Source organism: Salmo salar, chromosome ssa12 (assembly GCF_905237065.1).
Source record: "Salmo salar chromosome ssa12, Ssal_v3.1, whole genome shotgun sequence".
Lineage (NCBI taxonomy): Eukaryota > Metazoa > Chordata > Actinopteri > Salmoniformes > Salmonidae > Salmo > Salmo salar.
This window is the reverse complement of record NC_059453.1, coordinates 9,512,501-9,525,937: the sequence shown is the minus strand read 5'-3', so window position 1 is coordinate 9,525,937 and position 13,437 is coordinate 9,512,501. Positions and strand designations below refer to the sequence as shown.

The window sequence follows — 13,437 nt, the reverse complement described above, 5'->3', positions numbered from 1 at the left end:
GGGGGGATGACAGACTCAGGTAGGAGAGAGAGGGGGGATGACCGACTCAGGTAGGAGAGAGAGGGGGGATGACCGACTCAGGTAGGAGAGAGAGGGGGGGGATGACAGACTCAGGTAGGAGAGAGAGGGCGGGATGACAGACTCAGGTAGGAGAGAGAGGGCGATGACAGACTCAGGTAGGAGAGAGAGGGCGATGACAGACTCAGGTAGGAGAGAGAGGGCGATGACAGACTCAGGTAGGAGAGAGAGGGCGATGACAGACTCAGGTAGGAGAGAGAGGGGGGGATGACACTCAGGTAGGAGAGAGAGGGGGGATGACAGACTCAGGTAGGAGAGAGAGGGGGATGACAGACTCAGGTAGGAGAGAGAGGGGGATGACAGACTCAGGTAGGAGAGAGAGGGCGGATGACAGACTCAGGTAGGAGAGAGAGGGCGATGACAGACTCAGGTAGGAGAGAGAGGGCGATGACAGACTCAGGTAGGAGAGAGAGAGGGCGATGACAGACTCAGGTAGGAGAGAGAGGGGGATGACAGACTCAGGTAGGAGAGAGAGGGGGGATGACAGACTCAGGTAGGAGAGAGAGGGGCGATGACAGACTCAGGTAGGAGAGAGAGGGCGATGACAGACTCAGGTAGGAGAGAGAGGGGGATGACAGACTCAGGTAGGAGAGAGAGAGGGCGATGACAGACTCAGGTAGGAGAGAGAGGGCGATGACAGACTCAGGTAGGAGAGAGAGATAGGGCGATGACAGACTCAGGTAGGAGAGAGAGAGAGGGCGATGACAGACTCGGGTAGGAGAGAGAGGGGGGGATGACAGACTCAGGTGAGAGAGAGAGAGAGGGGGATGACAGATTCAGGTAGGGGATGACCGATTCAGGAGAGAGAGAGGGGGATGACAGATTCAGGTAGGAGAGGGAGAGGGGATGACAGATTCAGGTAGGGGCGAGAGGGGGGATGACCGATTCAGGTGAGAGAGAGAGAGGGGGATGACAGATTCAGGTGAGAGAGAGAGAGAGAGAGAGAGAGGGGGATGACAGATTCAGGTAGGGGATGACTGATTCAGGAGAGAGAGAGGGGGGATGACAGATTCAGGTAGGGAGAGAGAGAGGGGGATGACCGATTCAGGTAGGGGATGACCGATTCAGGAGAGAGAGAGGGGGATGACAGATTCAGGTAGGGAGAGAGAGAGAGAGGGGGGGATGACAGATTCAGGTGAGAGAGAGAGGGGGATGACAGATTCAGGTGAGAGAGAGCGGGGGGATGACAGATTCAGGTGAGAGAGAGGGGGGATGACAGATTCAGGTGAGAGAGAGGGGGGATGACAGATTCAGGTGAGAGAGAGAGGGGGATGACAGACTCAGGTAAGAGAGCGAGAGGGGGATGACAGACTCAGGTAAGAGAGAGAGGGGTGGATGACATTCAGGTAAGAGAGGGGCGATGACAGACTCAGGTAGGAGAGAGAGGGCGATGACAGACTCAGGTAGGAGAGAGAGGGCGATGACAGACTCAGGTAGGAGAGAGAGGGGGGATGACAGACTCAGGTAGGAGAGAGGGGGGGATGACAGACTCAGGTAGGAGAGAGAGGGGGGATGACAGACTCAGGTAGGAGAGAGAGGGGGATGACACACTCAGGTAGGAGCGAGAGGGCGATGACAGACTCAGGTAGGAGAGAGAGGGCGATGACAGACTCAGGTAGGAGAGAGAGGGGGGGGATGACAGACTCAGATAGGAGAGAGAGGGCGATGACAGACTCAGGTGAGAGAGAGGGGGATGACAGATTCAGGTAGGGGGATGACCGATTCAGGAGAGAGAGAGGGGGATGACAGATTCAGGTAGGAGAGGGGGAGGGGGATGACAGATTCAGGTAGGGGCGAGAGGTGGATGACCGATTCAGGTGAGAGAGAGAGAGGGGGATGACCGATTCAGGTAGAGAGAGAGAGAGGGGATGACAGATTCAGGTGAGAGAGAGAGAGGGGGATGACAGATTCAGGTGAGAGAGAGAGGGGGATGACAGATTCAGGTGAGAGAGAGAGGGGGATGACAGATTCAGGTGAGAGAGAGAGAGGGGGATGACAGACTCAGATAAGAGGGAGAGAGAGGGGGATGACATTCAGGTAGGGGATGACCGATTCAGGAGAGAGAGGGGGATGACAGATTCAGGTAGGAGAGAGAGAGAGGGGATGACAGATTCAGGTGAGAGAGGGGGGGGATGACAGATTCAGGTGAGAGGGAGAGGGGGATGACAGATTCAGGTAAGAGAGAGAGGGGTGGATGACATTCAGGTAAGAGAGGGGGGATGACAGATTCAGGTGAGAGAGAGAGGGGGGATGACAGATTCAGGTGAGAGAGAGAGAGGGGGATGACAGACTCAGGTAAGAGGGAGAGAGAGGGGGATGACATTCAGGTAGGGGATGACCGATTCAGGAGAGAGAGAGGGGGATGACAGATTCAGGTAGGAGAGAGAGAGAGAGGGGGATGACCAATTCAGGTGAGAGAGAGAGGGGGGATGACAGATTCAGGTGAGAGAGAGAGAGAGGGGGGATGACAGATTCAGGTGAGAGAGAGATGGGTGGATGACATTCAGGTAAGAGAGGGGTGATGACAGACTCAGGTAGGAGAGAGAGGGCGATGACAGACTCAGGTAGGAGAGAGAGGGCGATGACAGACTTAGGTAGGAGAGAGAGGGGGGATGACAGACTCAGGTAGGAGAGAGAGAGGGGGGATGACAGACTCAGGTGAGAGAGAGAGAGGGGGATGACAGATTCAGGTGAGAGAGAGAGGGGGGATGACAGATTCAGGTGAGAGAGAGACGGGGATGACAGATTCAGGTGAGAGAGAGAGGGGGGGGATGACAGATTCAGGTAGGGAATGACCGATTCAGGAGAGAGAGAGGGGGGATGACAGATTCAGGTAGGGGTTGACCGATTCAGGAGAGGGAGAGGGGGATGACAGATTCAGGTAGGAGAGGGAGAGGGGGATGACAGATTCAGGTAGGGGCGAGAGGGGGATGACCGATTCAGGTGAGAGAGAGAGGGGGGATGACAGATTCAGGTGAGAGAGGGGGGGATGACAGATTCAGGTGAGAGAGAGAGGGGGGATGACAGATTCAGGTGAGAGAGAGATGGGTGGATGACATTCAGGTAAGAGAGGGGTGATGACAGACTCAGGTAGGAGAGAGAGGGCGATGACAGACTCAGGTAGGAGAGAGAGGGCGATGACAGACTCAGGTGAGAGAGAGAGAGGGGGATGACAGATTCAGGTGAGAGAGAGAGGGGGGATGACAGATTCAGGTGAGAGAGAGACGGGGGATGACAGATTCAGGTGAGAGAGAGAGAGGGGGATGACAGATTCAGGTAGGGAATGACCGATTCAGGAGAGAGAGAGGGGGATGACAGATTCAGGTAGGAGAGAGAGAGAGGGGGATGACCGATTCAGGTAGGGGGATGACCGATTCAGGAGAGAGAGAGGGGATGACACATTCAGGTAGGAGTTAGAGGGGGATGACCAATTCAGGTGAGAGAGAGAGGGGGATGACCAATTCAGGTGAGAGAGAGAGAGAGGGATGACAGATTCAGGTGAAAGGGATAAGATTCAGGTGAGAGAGAGGGGGATGACAGATTCAGGTGAGAGAGAGAGGGGGATGACAGATTCAGGTGAGAGAGAGAGAGGGGGATGACAGATTCAGGTGAGAGAGAGAGAGGGGGATGACAGATTCAGGTGAGAGAGAGAGGGGGATGACAGATTCAGGTGAGAGAGAGAGAGGGGGGGATGACAGATTCAGGTGAGAGAGAGAGGGGGATGACAGATTCAGGTGAGAGAGAGAGAGGGGGGGGTGACAGACTCAGGTAAGAGAGAGAGAGAGGGGGATGACATTCAGGTAGGGGATGACCGATTCAGGAGAGAGAGAGAGGGGGATGACAGATTCAGGTGAGAGAGAGAGGGGATGACAGATTCAGGTAGGAGAGAGAGAGAGAGGGGATGACAGATTCAGGTGAGAGAGAGAGAGAGGGGGATGACAGATTCAGGTGAGAGAGAGAGGGGGGATGACAGATTCAGGTGAGAGGGTGAGGGGGATGACAGATTCAGGTAAGAGAGAGAGGGGTGGATGACATTCAGGTAAGAGAGTGGGGATGACAGATTCAGGTGAGAGAGAGAGAGGGGGATGACAGATTCAGGTGAGAGAGAGAGAGGGGTGGATGACAGATTCAGGTGAGAGAGAGAGGGGGATGACAGATTCAGGTGAGAGAGAGAGGGGGATGACAGATTCAGGTGAGAGAGAGAGAGAGGGGGATGACAGATTAAGGTGAGAGAGAGAGAGGGGGATGACAGATTCAGGTGAGAGAGAGAGAGGGGGATGACAGATTCAGGTGAGAGAGAGAGAGGGGGTTGACAGATTCAGGTAAAATGGCTCTCTGGGATTGTGTGTGTGTGTATAGATTAGTCATGCTGTGTCGTTAATCTTCTCTGTCTGATCTCTCTTCAGGGAGGATGAGGAAGATGAGCAGCTCAATAAGATGATGAAGAACCTAGGTCAGTCCCTACACAACACATCTAGGATCAGTTTCCCTTATATAACCCTTATCAAACCCAAGGTCAGTCCCTACACGACAGGTCTAGGATCAGTTTCCCTTATATAACCCTTATCAAACCCAAGGTCAGTCCCTACACGACAGGTCTAGGATCAGTTTCCCTTCTATAACCCTCATCAGAACCAGTAGGGGAGAAAACTGAGCTGCTCTCAGTACACAGCTTGACGTCTCAGTGATTCTACACACAGCTTGACATTTCTCAGTGATTCTACACGCAGCTTGACGTTTCTCGGTGATTCTACACACAGCTTGACGTTTCAGTGATTCTACACGCAGCTTGACGTTTCTCGGTGATTCTACACGCAGATTGACGTTTCAGTGATTCTACACGCAGCTTGACGTTTCTCGGTGATTCTACACGCAGCTTGACGTTTCTCGGTGATTCTACACGCAGCTTGACGTTTCTCGGTGATTCTACACGCAGCTTGACGTTTCTCGGTGATTCTACACGCAGCTTGACGTTTCTCGGTGATTCTACACACAGCTTGACGTTTCTCGGTGATTCTACACACAGCTTGACGTTTCTCGGTGATTCTACACACAGCTTGACGTTTCACAGTGATTCTACACGCAGCTTGACGTTTCTCGGTGATTCTACACGCAGCTTGACGTTTCAGTGATTCTACACACAGCTTGACGTTTCAGTGATTCTACACGCAGCTTGACGTTTCAGTGATTCTACAGTACCTGAGGTGTCATCCTTCAGCTGCCTATGACACCTCTGATTCATTTAAGTTCTTTCACTTTCAAACTTTCATCTAGTTGATGAGCCTACCACTATCTATGTTTTTCACTTTGTATTTATTTATTTAAATAGTCCAAATATGTGTGTTTTCATTGGGAAATTATGCATCTCATTAAGTCTAATAGCTGCTAATGGAAAAGCGTCTAACAATTTCCACCCCCTTTCATGTGGAAAATAAATCCTATATGGTCTGTAACTGAACTGATGAGTCTGACGTGTGATAATGTCTGTGGTTAATGTAGCAGGTTCATTTGACCCTAAACTGAGAGTCAGTCAGAAGTCAGTCTCATCTGTTATTCATCATGCTGAGTGGTTAGCTGGAAACAGAGAAAAAGAATTTGGTTCAACTTTGAATGGTCGCTGCTGTTTGGAGTGCGTCCCAAAAAGGCACCCCGTTCCCTATATAGGGACGCAGCCTCCGTAATGTAATCAGGTCTGGTCAGCCAGGATAACTTTTCCAAATAGACCAGAGGCTGCCTATGTATTAAACAAGTTAATGGCATTATTATTCTGATGTGTGTGTGTGTGTGTGTGGGGGGGGTTCTGTAGAAACAGTATTTGTACCTTAGTTGATGGAATAATGCCTCTTCTAAATGAATGTAAATCATTCTGCGTGTTGAAACCCACTGCTTTGTCACCTTGACTTGACTTCTGGTGCAGCTTTCCAACTGCTCTGGTCTCTGTCTAACCTTTTCTTTAAAGGCCAACTGCTCTGGTCTCTGTCTAACCTTTTCTTTAAAGAGCAACTGCTCTGGTCTCTGTCTAACCTTTTCTTTAAAGGCCAACTGCTCTGGTCTCTGTCTAACCTTTTCTTTAAAGGCCAACTGCTCTGGTCTCTGTCTAACCTTTTCTTTAAAGGCCAACTGCTCTGGTCTCTGTCTAACCTTTTCTTTAAAGGCCAACTGCTCTGGTCTCTGTCTAACCTTTTCTTTAAAGACCAACTGCTCTGGTCTCTGTCTAACCTTTTCTTTAAAGGCCAACTGCTCTGGTCTCTGTCTAACCTTTTCTTTAAAGACCAACTGCTCTGGTCTCTGTCTAACCTTTTCTTTAAAGGCCAACTGCTCTGGTCTCTGTCTAACCTTTTCTTTAAAGAGCAACTGCCCCTGAAAACCAACTTCTCATTTAGAAAACAGCCTCTTGGCATCTATGAGTCAAACATTTATTCTACTTTCAAAATGTAAATAGAATAATTTATGTCATAACGTCAGTCTCGTCCCAAAATGTTGTTTTGTGAGATTTAAGGTTGTGACTGCATCACAGCATAAATGAAGGTTGGGGGTGTTTCAATCCTGCCCACAGCACACAAGTAATCATCAATTCGGAGTGCAGTTGTTTGCAACCTGATTGCAATGCCTGTGGTGAATTTGTGTTGACTAAGCCCTATGAATAGCCCTATGGAACCATCAGTAAATTGCATAATGTACACAAAAATACAATAGCTCCAAATTTCAATTACTTAACCTCAAACCAACTATAAATTGGAGAAATTCATATACAGATATTGAAATCATTTAATGAGAACTAAAAGGTGTGCTATATGAAAATATGGTCTTATTTACATTGTGTGTAATTTATTGACGGTCCCTAACTATCCCAAAGTCAAACCAATTTTGCCACCGTCGCACAACAGCCGGTTGAAGCTAATTGGCTAAATAATTTGGCTAACGCTTCCCACCTGTGAACACACACACACACAACACCCATATCAAACCACACCCCGAAACCAACTCTCCTTTGAATTCAGTCATGGCTGCTAGCATTTCTTAATGAACCGAATCTAAAAGGAGGCCAAATCAGGAAGTGTTGTCGCTCTTCAACTGTGTGAATCATCCCTCTAATAATGTCCTTAGTCTCTAACCCTCTGTATCCTATGGGAGATCCTCTCTAACCCTCTGTCACATGTATCCTATGGTACATTCTGTTACTGATGTGGGGGGTAGTTTGCCTTGTGGTAGAGTCAGCATGGCAGAAGTCGGCTTGGTGATGTGGGTCTGCTTGGTGTCCCAGACCAACAGGCTTGGTGTCCCAGACCAACAGGCTTGGTGTCCCAGACCAACAGGCTTGGTGTCCCAGACCAACAGGCTTGGTGTCCCAGACCAACAGGCTTGGTGTCCCAGACCAACAGGCTTGGTGTCCCAGACCAACAGGCTTGGTGTCCCAGACCAACAGGCTTGGTGGAGCTAGTCCCAGACCAACAGGCTTGTCTCCCTCCTTGACTTAGACTCGACCTATCTGGCTCGTAGTTCAGTTCTCTACTAGTACAGTGTGCCAGTTCAAAGTTCACAGCAGCGTGTTGTCATGTGTCGTGAACAGCACACTGACTACAGATTGTCATGGTTCTTATTGTAACCTCTCTCTTCTTTTTGTCTGTCAAGGTAAAAATCTGTCGTTCTGCCCCTGAACAAGGCAGTTAACCCACCGTTCCTATGCTGTCATTGTAAATAAGAATTTGTTCTTAACTGACTTGCCTGGTTAAATAAAGGTAAAAAAAATCGAATAATTGGTCCTGGAATATTTCGAACTAGAGGAGAGACTTTTAAAAACTTCAAAACAATCAACCTTATTATGGGTTTAATTTTTGTAATAATGGAGCTGGTCAACCGGAGGGGATCACTGAGAAGCCACCAGCAGATTTGGATTACAGCTCTTTATAGCAAAGTACATCCTCCTGAAATGTTCATGACAAACAACAGATGTGTGGAATGTTGTCCAAGGTGAGGTTTTGTTTGCGAGAGAGAATGATTGTTGTAATTGTAAAGAAACCAGGGTTTGGCCCCAAAGACAAGGTTCCTCCCATCAGCCGTCCACACCAGAGACATCTCCTCCCTGGTAGCTCATAGTACACAAAAACCAAGTCATTCTATGAAATGTAGGTTTTATCACCAAGCCATCATAACTCAATTGCCAGCGCCAAGCCCCAGAGGCCCAACTCAGTCTCGAGAGAGTACTGAGAAACTTTATTCCATGCAATTTTCTACCATACGTTGTTCTTATTGTAATCTCTCTCTTCTATTGTCTGTCGTGGTTCTTATTGTAATCTCTCTCTTCTATTGTCTGTCGTGGTTCTTATTGTAATCTCTCTCTTCTATTGTCTGTCGTGGTTCTTATTGTAATCTCTCTCTTCTATTTGTCTGTCGTGGTTCTTATTGTAATCTCTCTCTTCTATTGTCTGTCGTGGTTCTTATTGTAATCTCTCTTCTATTGTCTGTCGTGGTTCTTATTGTAATCTCTCTCTTCTATTGTCTGTCGTGGTTCTTATTGTAATCTCTCTCTTCTATTGTCTGTCGTGGTTCTTATTGTAATCTCTCTTTTAGTTATGGTTCTTTTTGTAATTTCTCTCACCACTTCTACTCTCTCATCCCATCCTCCTCTCTCTTTCAGACACAAAGAAAGAAAAGAAGAAGAAGTCTAGCTTTAAGTTGTTTGGTAGGAACAAGAAGGAGGGATGATCCCACGAGGAGGAACTCTGGGACACACTGTTACACTGCTTTAGATGTGCTTATTACTGCTTTGATAGTTCATGTATTGAAGTCTGTTAGCTCTCTGATTCATGTGTCTATAATATGCTCCTGCCAGTGTGTGTGTGTGACCCCTCATTGTCATCCGTCATCACACTGTCCTCTGTGTCAAGCTGAAACCCAGTATAACACCACACATCCACACTGTGTCTGTCTGTCTGTATGTAATGTGTATGTAATGTGTGTGTGGTTAGTTAATCTGTATGATGGGGATTATGTAGGGATTAGAAGATATCAAAGGAACTCTGGCCTCGCTGTCTAATAATGACTCACTGCTAATGGCTTACATCACTCACTGTACCGTGTGTCTGTGCCCTTTGACCTCTGCTGTTTTAAATGTTTACAGGCTATAGAGAGACGTTGTTTTGTTCAGGGGTCGGACAACTCTTCTTATGACATACTAATCATCACGTTTTTCTGTAGCTTCATCTGTCCCATGGGATGGTTTATCTTCTGACTCCAGATCAGATGTTAGCGCTGTAATCGCCCCCTAGTTTGTTTTATAATGTTATGCCCTGACTCCAGATCAGTGATGAGTGTCTTATGAGCTTTTATTAAACAGCATTTTGCATTGATCAAAGTTAATGTGTATAAATGCTGGCCCTTCAGCCAAAGGGTTTTTATTCAGTATAATAGACTCGCATTTAACATTCTGTTATAATGATCAGTGGTGCCTTAGTGACATCATATTCTGTTATAATGATCAGTGGTGCCTTAGTGACTTCACATTCTGTTATAATGATCAGTGGTGCCTTAGTGACATCACATTCTGTTATAATGATCAGCGTGGTGCCTTAGTGACATCACATTCTGTTATAATGATCAGTGGTGTCTTAGTGACATCACATTCTGTTATAATGATCAGCGTGGTGCCTTAGTGACATCACATTCTGTTATGTTCAGCGTGGTGTCTTAGTGACATCACATTCTGTTATAATGATCAGCGTGGTGCCTTAGTGACTTCACATTCTGTTATAATGATCAGTGGTGCCTTAGTGACTTCACATTCTGTTATAATGATCAGCGTGGTGCCTTAGTGACATCACATTCTGTTATGTTCAGCGTGGTGTCTTAGTGACATCACATTCTGTTATAATGATCAGCGTGGTGCCTTAGTGACATCACATTCTGTTATAATGATCAGTGGTGCCTTAGTGACATCACATTCTGTTATAATGATCAGCGTGGTGCCTTAGTGACATCACATTCTGTTATAATGATCAGCGTGGTGCCTTAGTGACATCACATTCTGTTATTATGATCAGCGTGGTGCCTTAGTGACATCACATTCTGTTATAATGATTAATAGTGCCTTAGTGACATCACATTCTGTTATAATGATCAGCGTGGTGCCTTAGTGACATCACATTCTGTTATTATGATCAGCGAGGTGCCTTAGTGACATCACATTCTGTTATAATGATCAGTGGTGCCTTAGTGACATCACATTCTGTTATAATGATCAATAGTGGAAAACAGAAATGTGGCCAGTTTTAGTCTTGTGGAGAAACCAGGAAATGAATGATTTGACCAGGAAATGAATGATTTTGATCAGGAAATGAATGCGTGAATGATTTGACCAGGAAATGAATGCGTGAATAATTCGATCCATATTGGATCTGAGTGCGAATGTGCTATTCAAAATGGTCAATACCTGAGTCGTCATTGATGAGGGGAAATTTGTTTTTGCTAACGGCACTTTTAATAAATGACAAGTAACTGTTTTCTTTTTAGATGGTTGTGTCAGAATTGAGACATTTTATGAATCGAGATAATTGTTAAATGTACGTTTTTTTCCCCCCCCTCTGTATAATTTGTGAGCGGATTTGTGGTTTTATCAGAATGGAGACTTGTCTTTCTAATTCAACAGTGCTATTGAAGGAGCTGTAATCAACTGTGGAAGGCAGACTACAGTTGGACCAAAACCACTAAAAGCGTGTAACTGATCCTGTGTTCCCTCTGTTCCCATGTGTCTCCCTGTATATACTGTCCTGTGTTCCCTCTGTTCCCATGTGTCTCCCTGTATATACTGTCCTGTGTTCCCTCTGTTCCCATGTGTCTCCCTGTATATACTGTCCTGTGTTCCCTCTGTTCCCATGTGTCTCCCTGTATATACTGTCCTGTGTTCCCTCTGTTCACATGTGTCTCCCTGTATATACTGTCCTGTGTTCCCTCTGTTCCCATGTGTCTCCCTGTATATACTGTCCTGTGTTCCCTCTGTTCCCATGTGTCTCCCTGTATATACTGTCCTGTGTTCCCTCTGTTCCCATGTGTCTCCCTGTATATACTGTCCTGTGTTCCCTCTGTTCCCATGTGTCTCCCTGTATATACTGTCCTGTGTTCCCTCTGTTCCCATGTGTCTCCCTGTATATACTGTCCTGTGTTCCCTCTGTTCCCATGTGTCTCCCTGTATATACTGTCCTGTGTCTCTGCACTGTTTATTCCTCATATCTCCTTTTTTCTTCAATAAATTCAATAATGATGGAAAATTTACATTTTGCCCTGGTTTTTAAATATTTTGTTCCTCACTATGTGTGTGTGTACATATGTACAGTTGAAGTCTGAAGTTTACATAGACTTAGGTTGGAGTCATTAACTCGTTTTTCAACCACTCCAAAAATGTCTTGTTAAGTAACTATAGTTTTGGCAAGTGGGTTAGGACATCTACTTTGTGCATGACACAAGTCATTTTTCCAACAATTTTTTACAGACAGATTATTTCACACTGTATCACAATTCCAGTGGGTCAGAAGTGTACATTACACTAAGTTGACTGTGCCTTTAAACAGCTTGCAAAATTCCATAAAATGTCATAGCTTTAGATGCTTCTGATAGGCTAATTGACATCATTTGAGTCATTTGGTGGTGTACCTGTGGACGTATTTCAAGGCCTACCTTCAAACTCAGTGCCTCTTTGCTTGACGTCATGGTTAAATCAAAAGAAATCAGCCAAGACCTCAGAAAAGAAATTGTAGACCACAAGTCTGGTTCATCCTTGGGAGCAATTTCCAGGTACCATGTTCATCTGTACAAACAATAGTATGCAAGTATAAACACCATGGGACCACGCAGCCGTCATACCGCTCAGGAAGGAGACGCGTTCTGTCTCCTAGAGATGAACTTACTTTGGTGTGAAAAGTGCAAATCAATCCCAGAACAACAGCAAAGGACCTTGTGAAGATTCTGGAGGAAACGGGTACAAAAGTATCTATAGCCACAGTAAAACGAGTCCTATATCGACATAACCTGAAAGGCCGCTCAGCAAGGAAGAAGCCACTGCTCCAAAACCACCATAAAAAAGGCAGACTACGGTTTGCAACAGCACATGGGGACAAAGATCGTACTTTTTTGAGAAATGTCCTCTGGTCTGATGAAACAAAAATATAACTGTTTGGCCATAATGACCATCGTTATGTTTGGAGGATAAAGGGGGAGGCTTGCAAGCCGAAGAACACTATCCCAACCGTGAAGCACGGGGGTGGCAGCATCATGTTGTGGGGGTGCTTTGCTGCAGGAGGGACTGGTGCACTTCACAAAATAGATGGCATCACGAGGCAGGAAAATTATGTGGATATATTGAAGCAACATCTCAAGACATCAGTCAGGAAGTTAAAGCTTGGTCACAAATGAGTCTTCCAAATGGACAATGACCCCAAGCACACTTCCAAGGTTGTGGCAAAATGGCTTAAGGACAACAAAGTCAAGGTATTGGAGTGGTCATTACAAAGCCCTGACCTCATTCCTATAGAACATTTGTGGGCAGAACTGAGAAAGCGTGTGTGAGCAAGGAGGCCTACAAACCTGACTCAGTTACACCAGCTCTGTCAGGAGGAATGGGCCAAAATTCACCCAACTTATTGTGGGAAGCTTGTGGAAGGCTACCTGAAACGTTTGACCCATGTTAAACAATTTAAAGGCAATGCTACCAAATACTAATTGAGTGTATGTAAACTTCTGACCCACTGGGAATGTGATGAAAGAAATAAAAGCTGAAATAAATCATTCTCTCTACTATTATTCTGACATTTCACATTCTTAAAATAAAGTGGTGATCATAACTGACCTAAAACAGGGAATTTTTACTAGGATTAAATGTTAGGAATTGTGAAAAACTGAGGCTAAGGTGTTTAAACTTTTGACTTCAACTGTACATACATACACACACACATATATACATACATACATACAGTTGAAGTCGGAAGTTTGTGTCATGCACAAAGTAGATGCCCTAACCGACTTGCCAAAACTATAGTTTGTTAACAAGACATTTTTGGAGTGGTTGAAAAACTAGTTTTAATGACTCCAACCTAAATGTATGTAAACTTCCGACTTCAACTGTATGTATATATATATATATATATATATGTGTATGTGTATATGTGTGTATGTATATATATATATATATATATATATATATATGTATATGTATATATGTGTGTATGTGTATATATATATATATATATATATATATATATATATATATATATATTGTGTGTATATATATATATATATATATATATATATGTGTATATGTATATATATATATATGTATATAGTGTATATATATATATATATATATATATA

At 45.4% G+C, this 13,437-nt stretch overlaps 1 protein-coding gene across 1 annotated transcript in view; it reads left to right on the top strand.

The window, feature by feature from the left end:
• The window catches only part of LOC106564136 (mucin-5AC), a 40,590-nt gene extending 29,244 nt beyond the window's left edge, over window positions 1–11,346 (top strand). Inside the window, exons 11-12 of the mRNA XM_045692049.1 lie at window positions 4,485–4,531; window positions 8,717–11,346. Of these exons, the coding sequence (XP_045548005.1) occupies window positions 4,485–4,531; window positions 8,717–8,784 (115 nt within the window). The 3' untranslated portion in view covers window positions 8,785–11,346. The remainder of the gene's footprint in view (window positions 1–4,484; window positions 4,532–8,716) is intronic.
• Window positions 11,347–13,437: the final 2,091 nt, after the last annotated feature.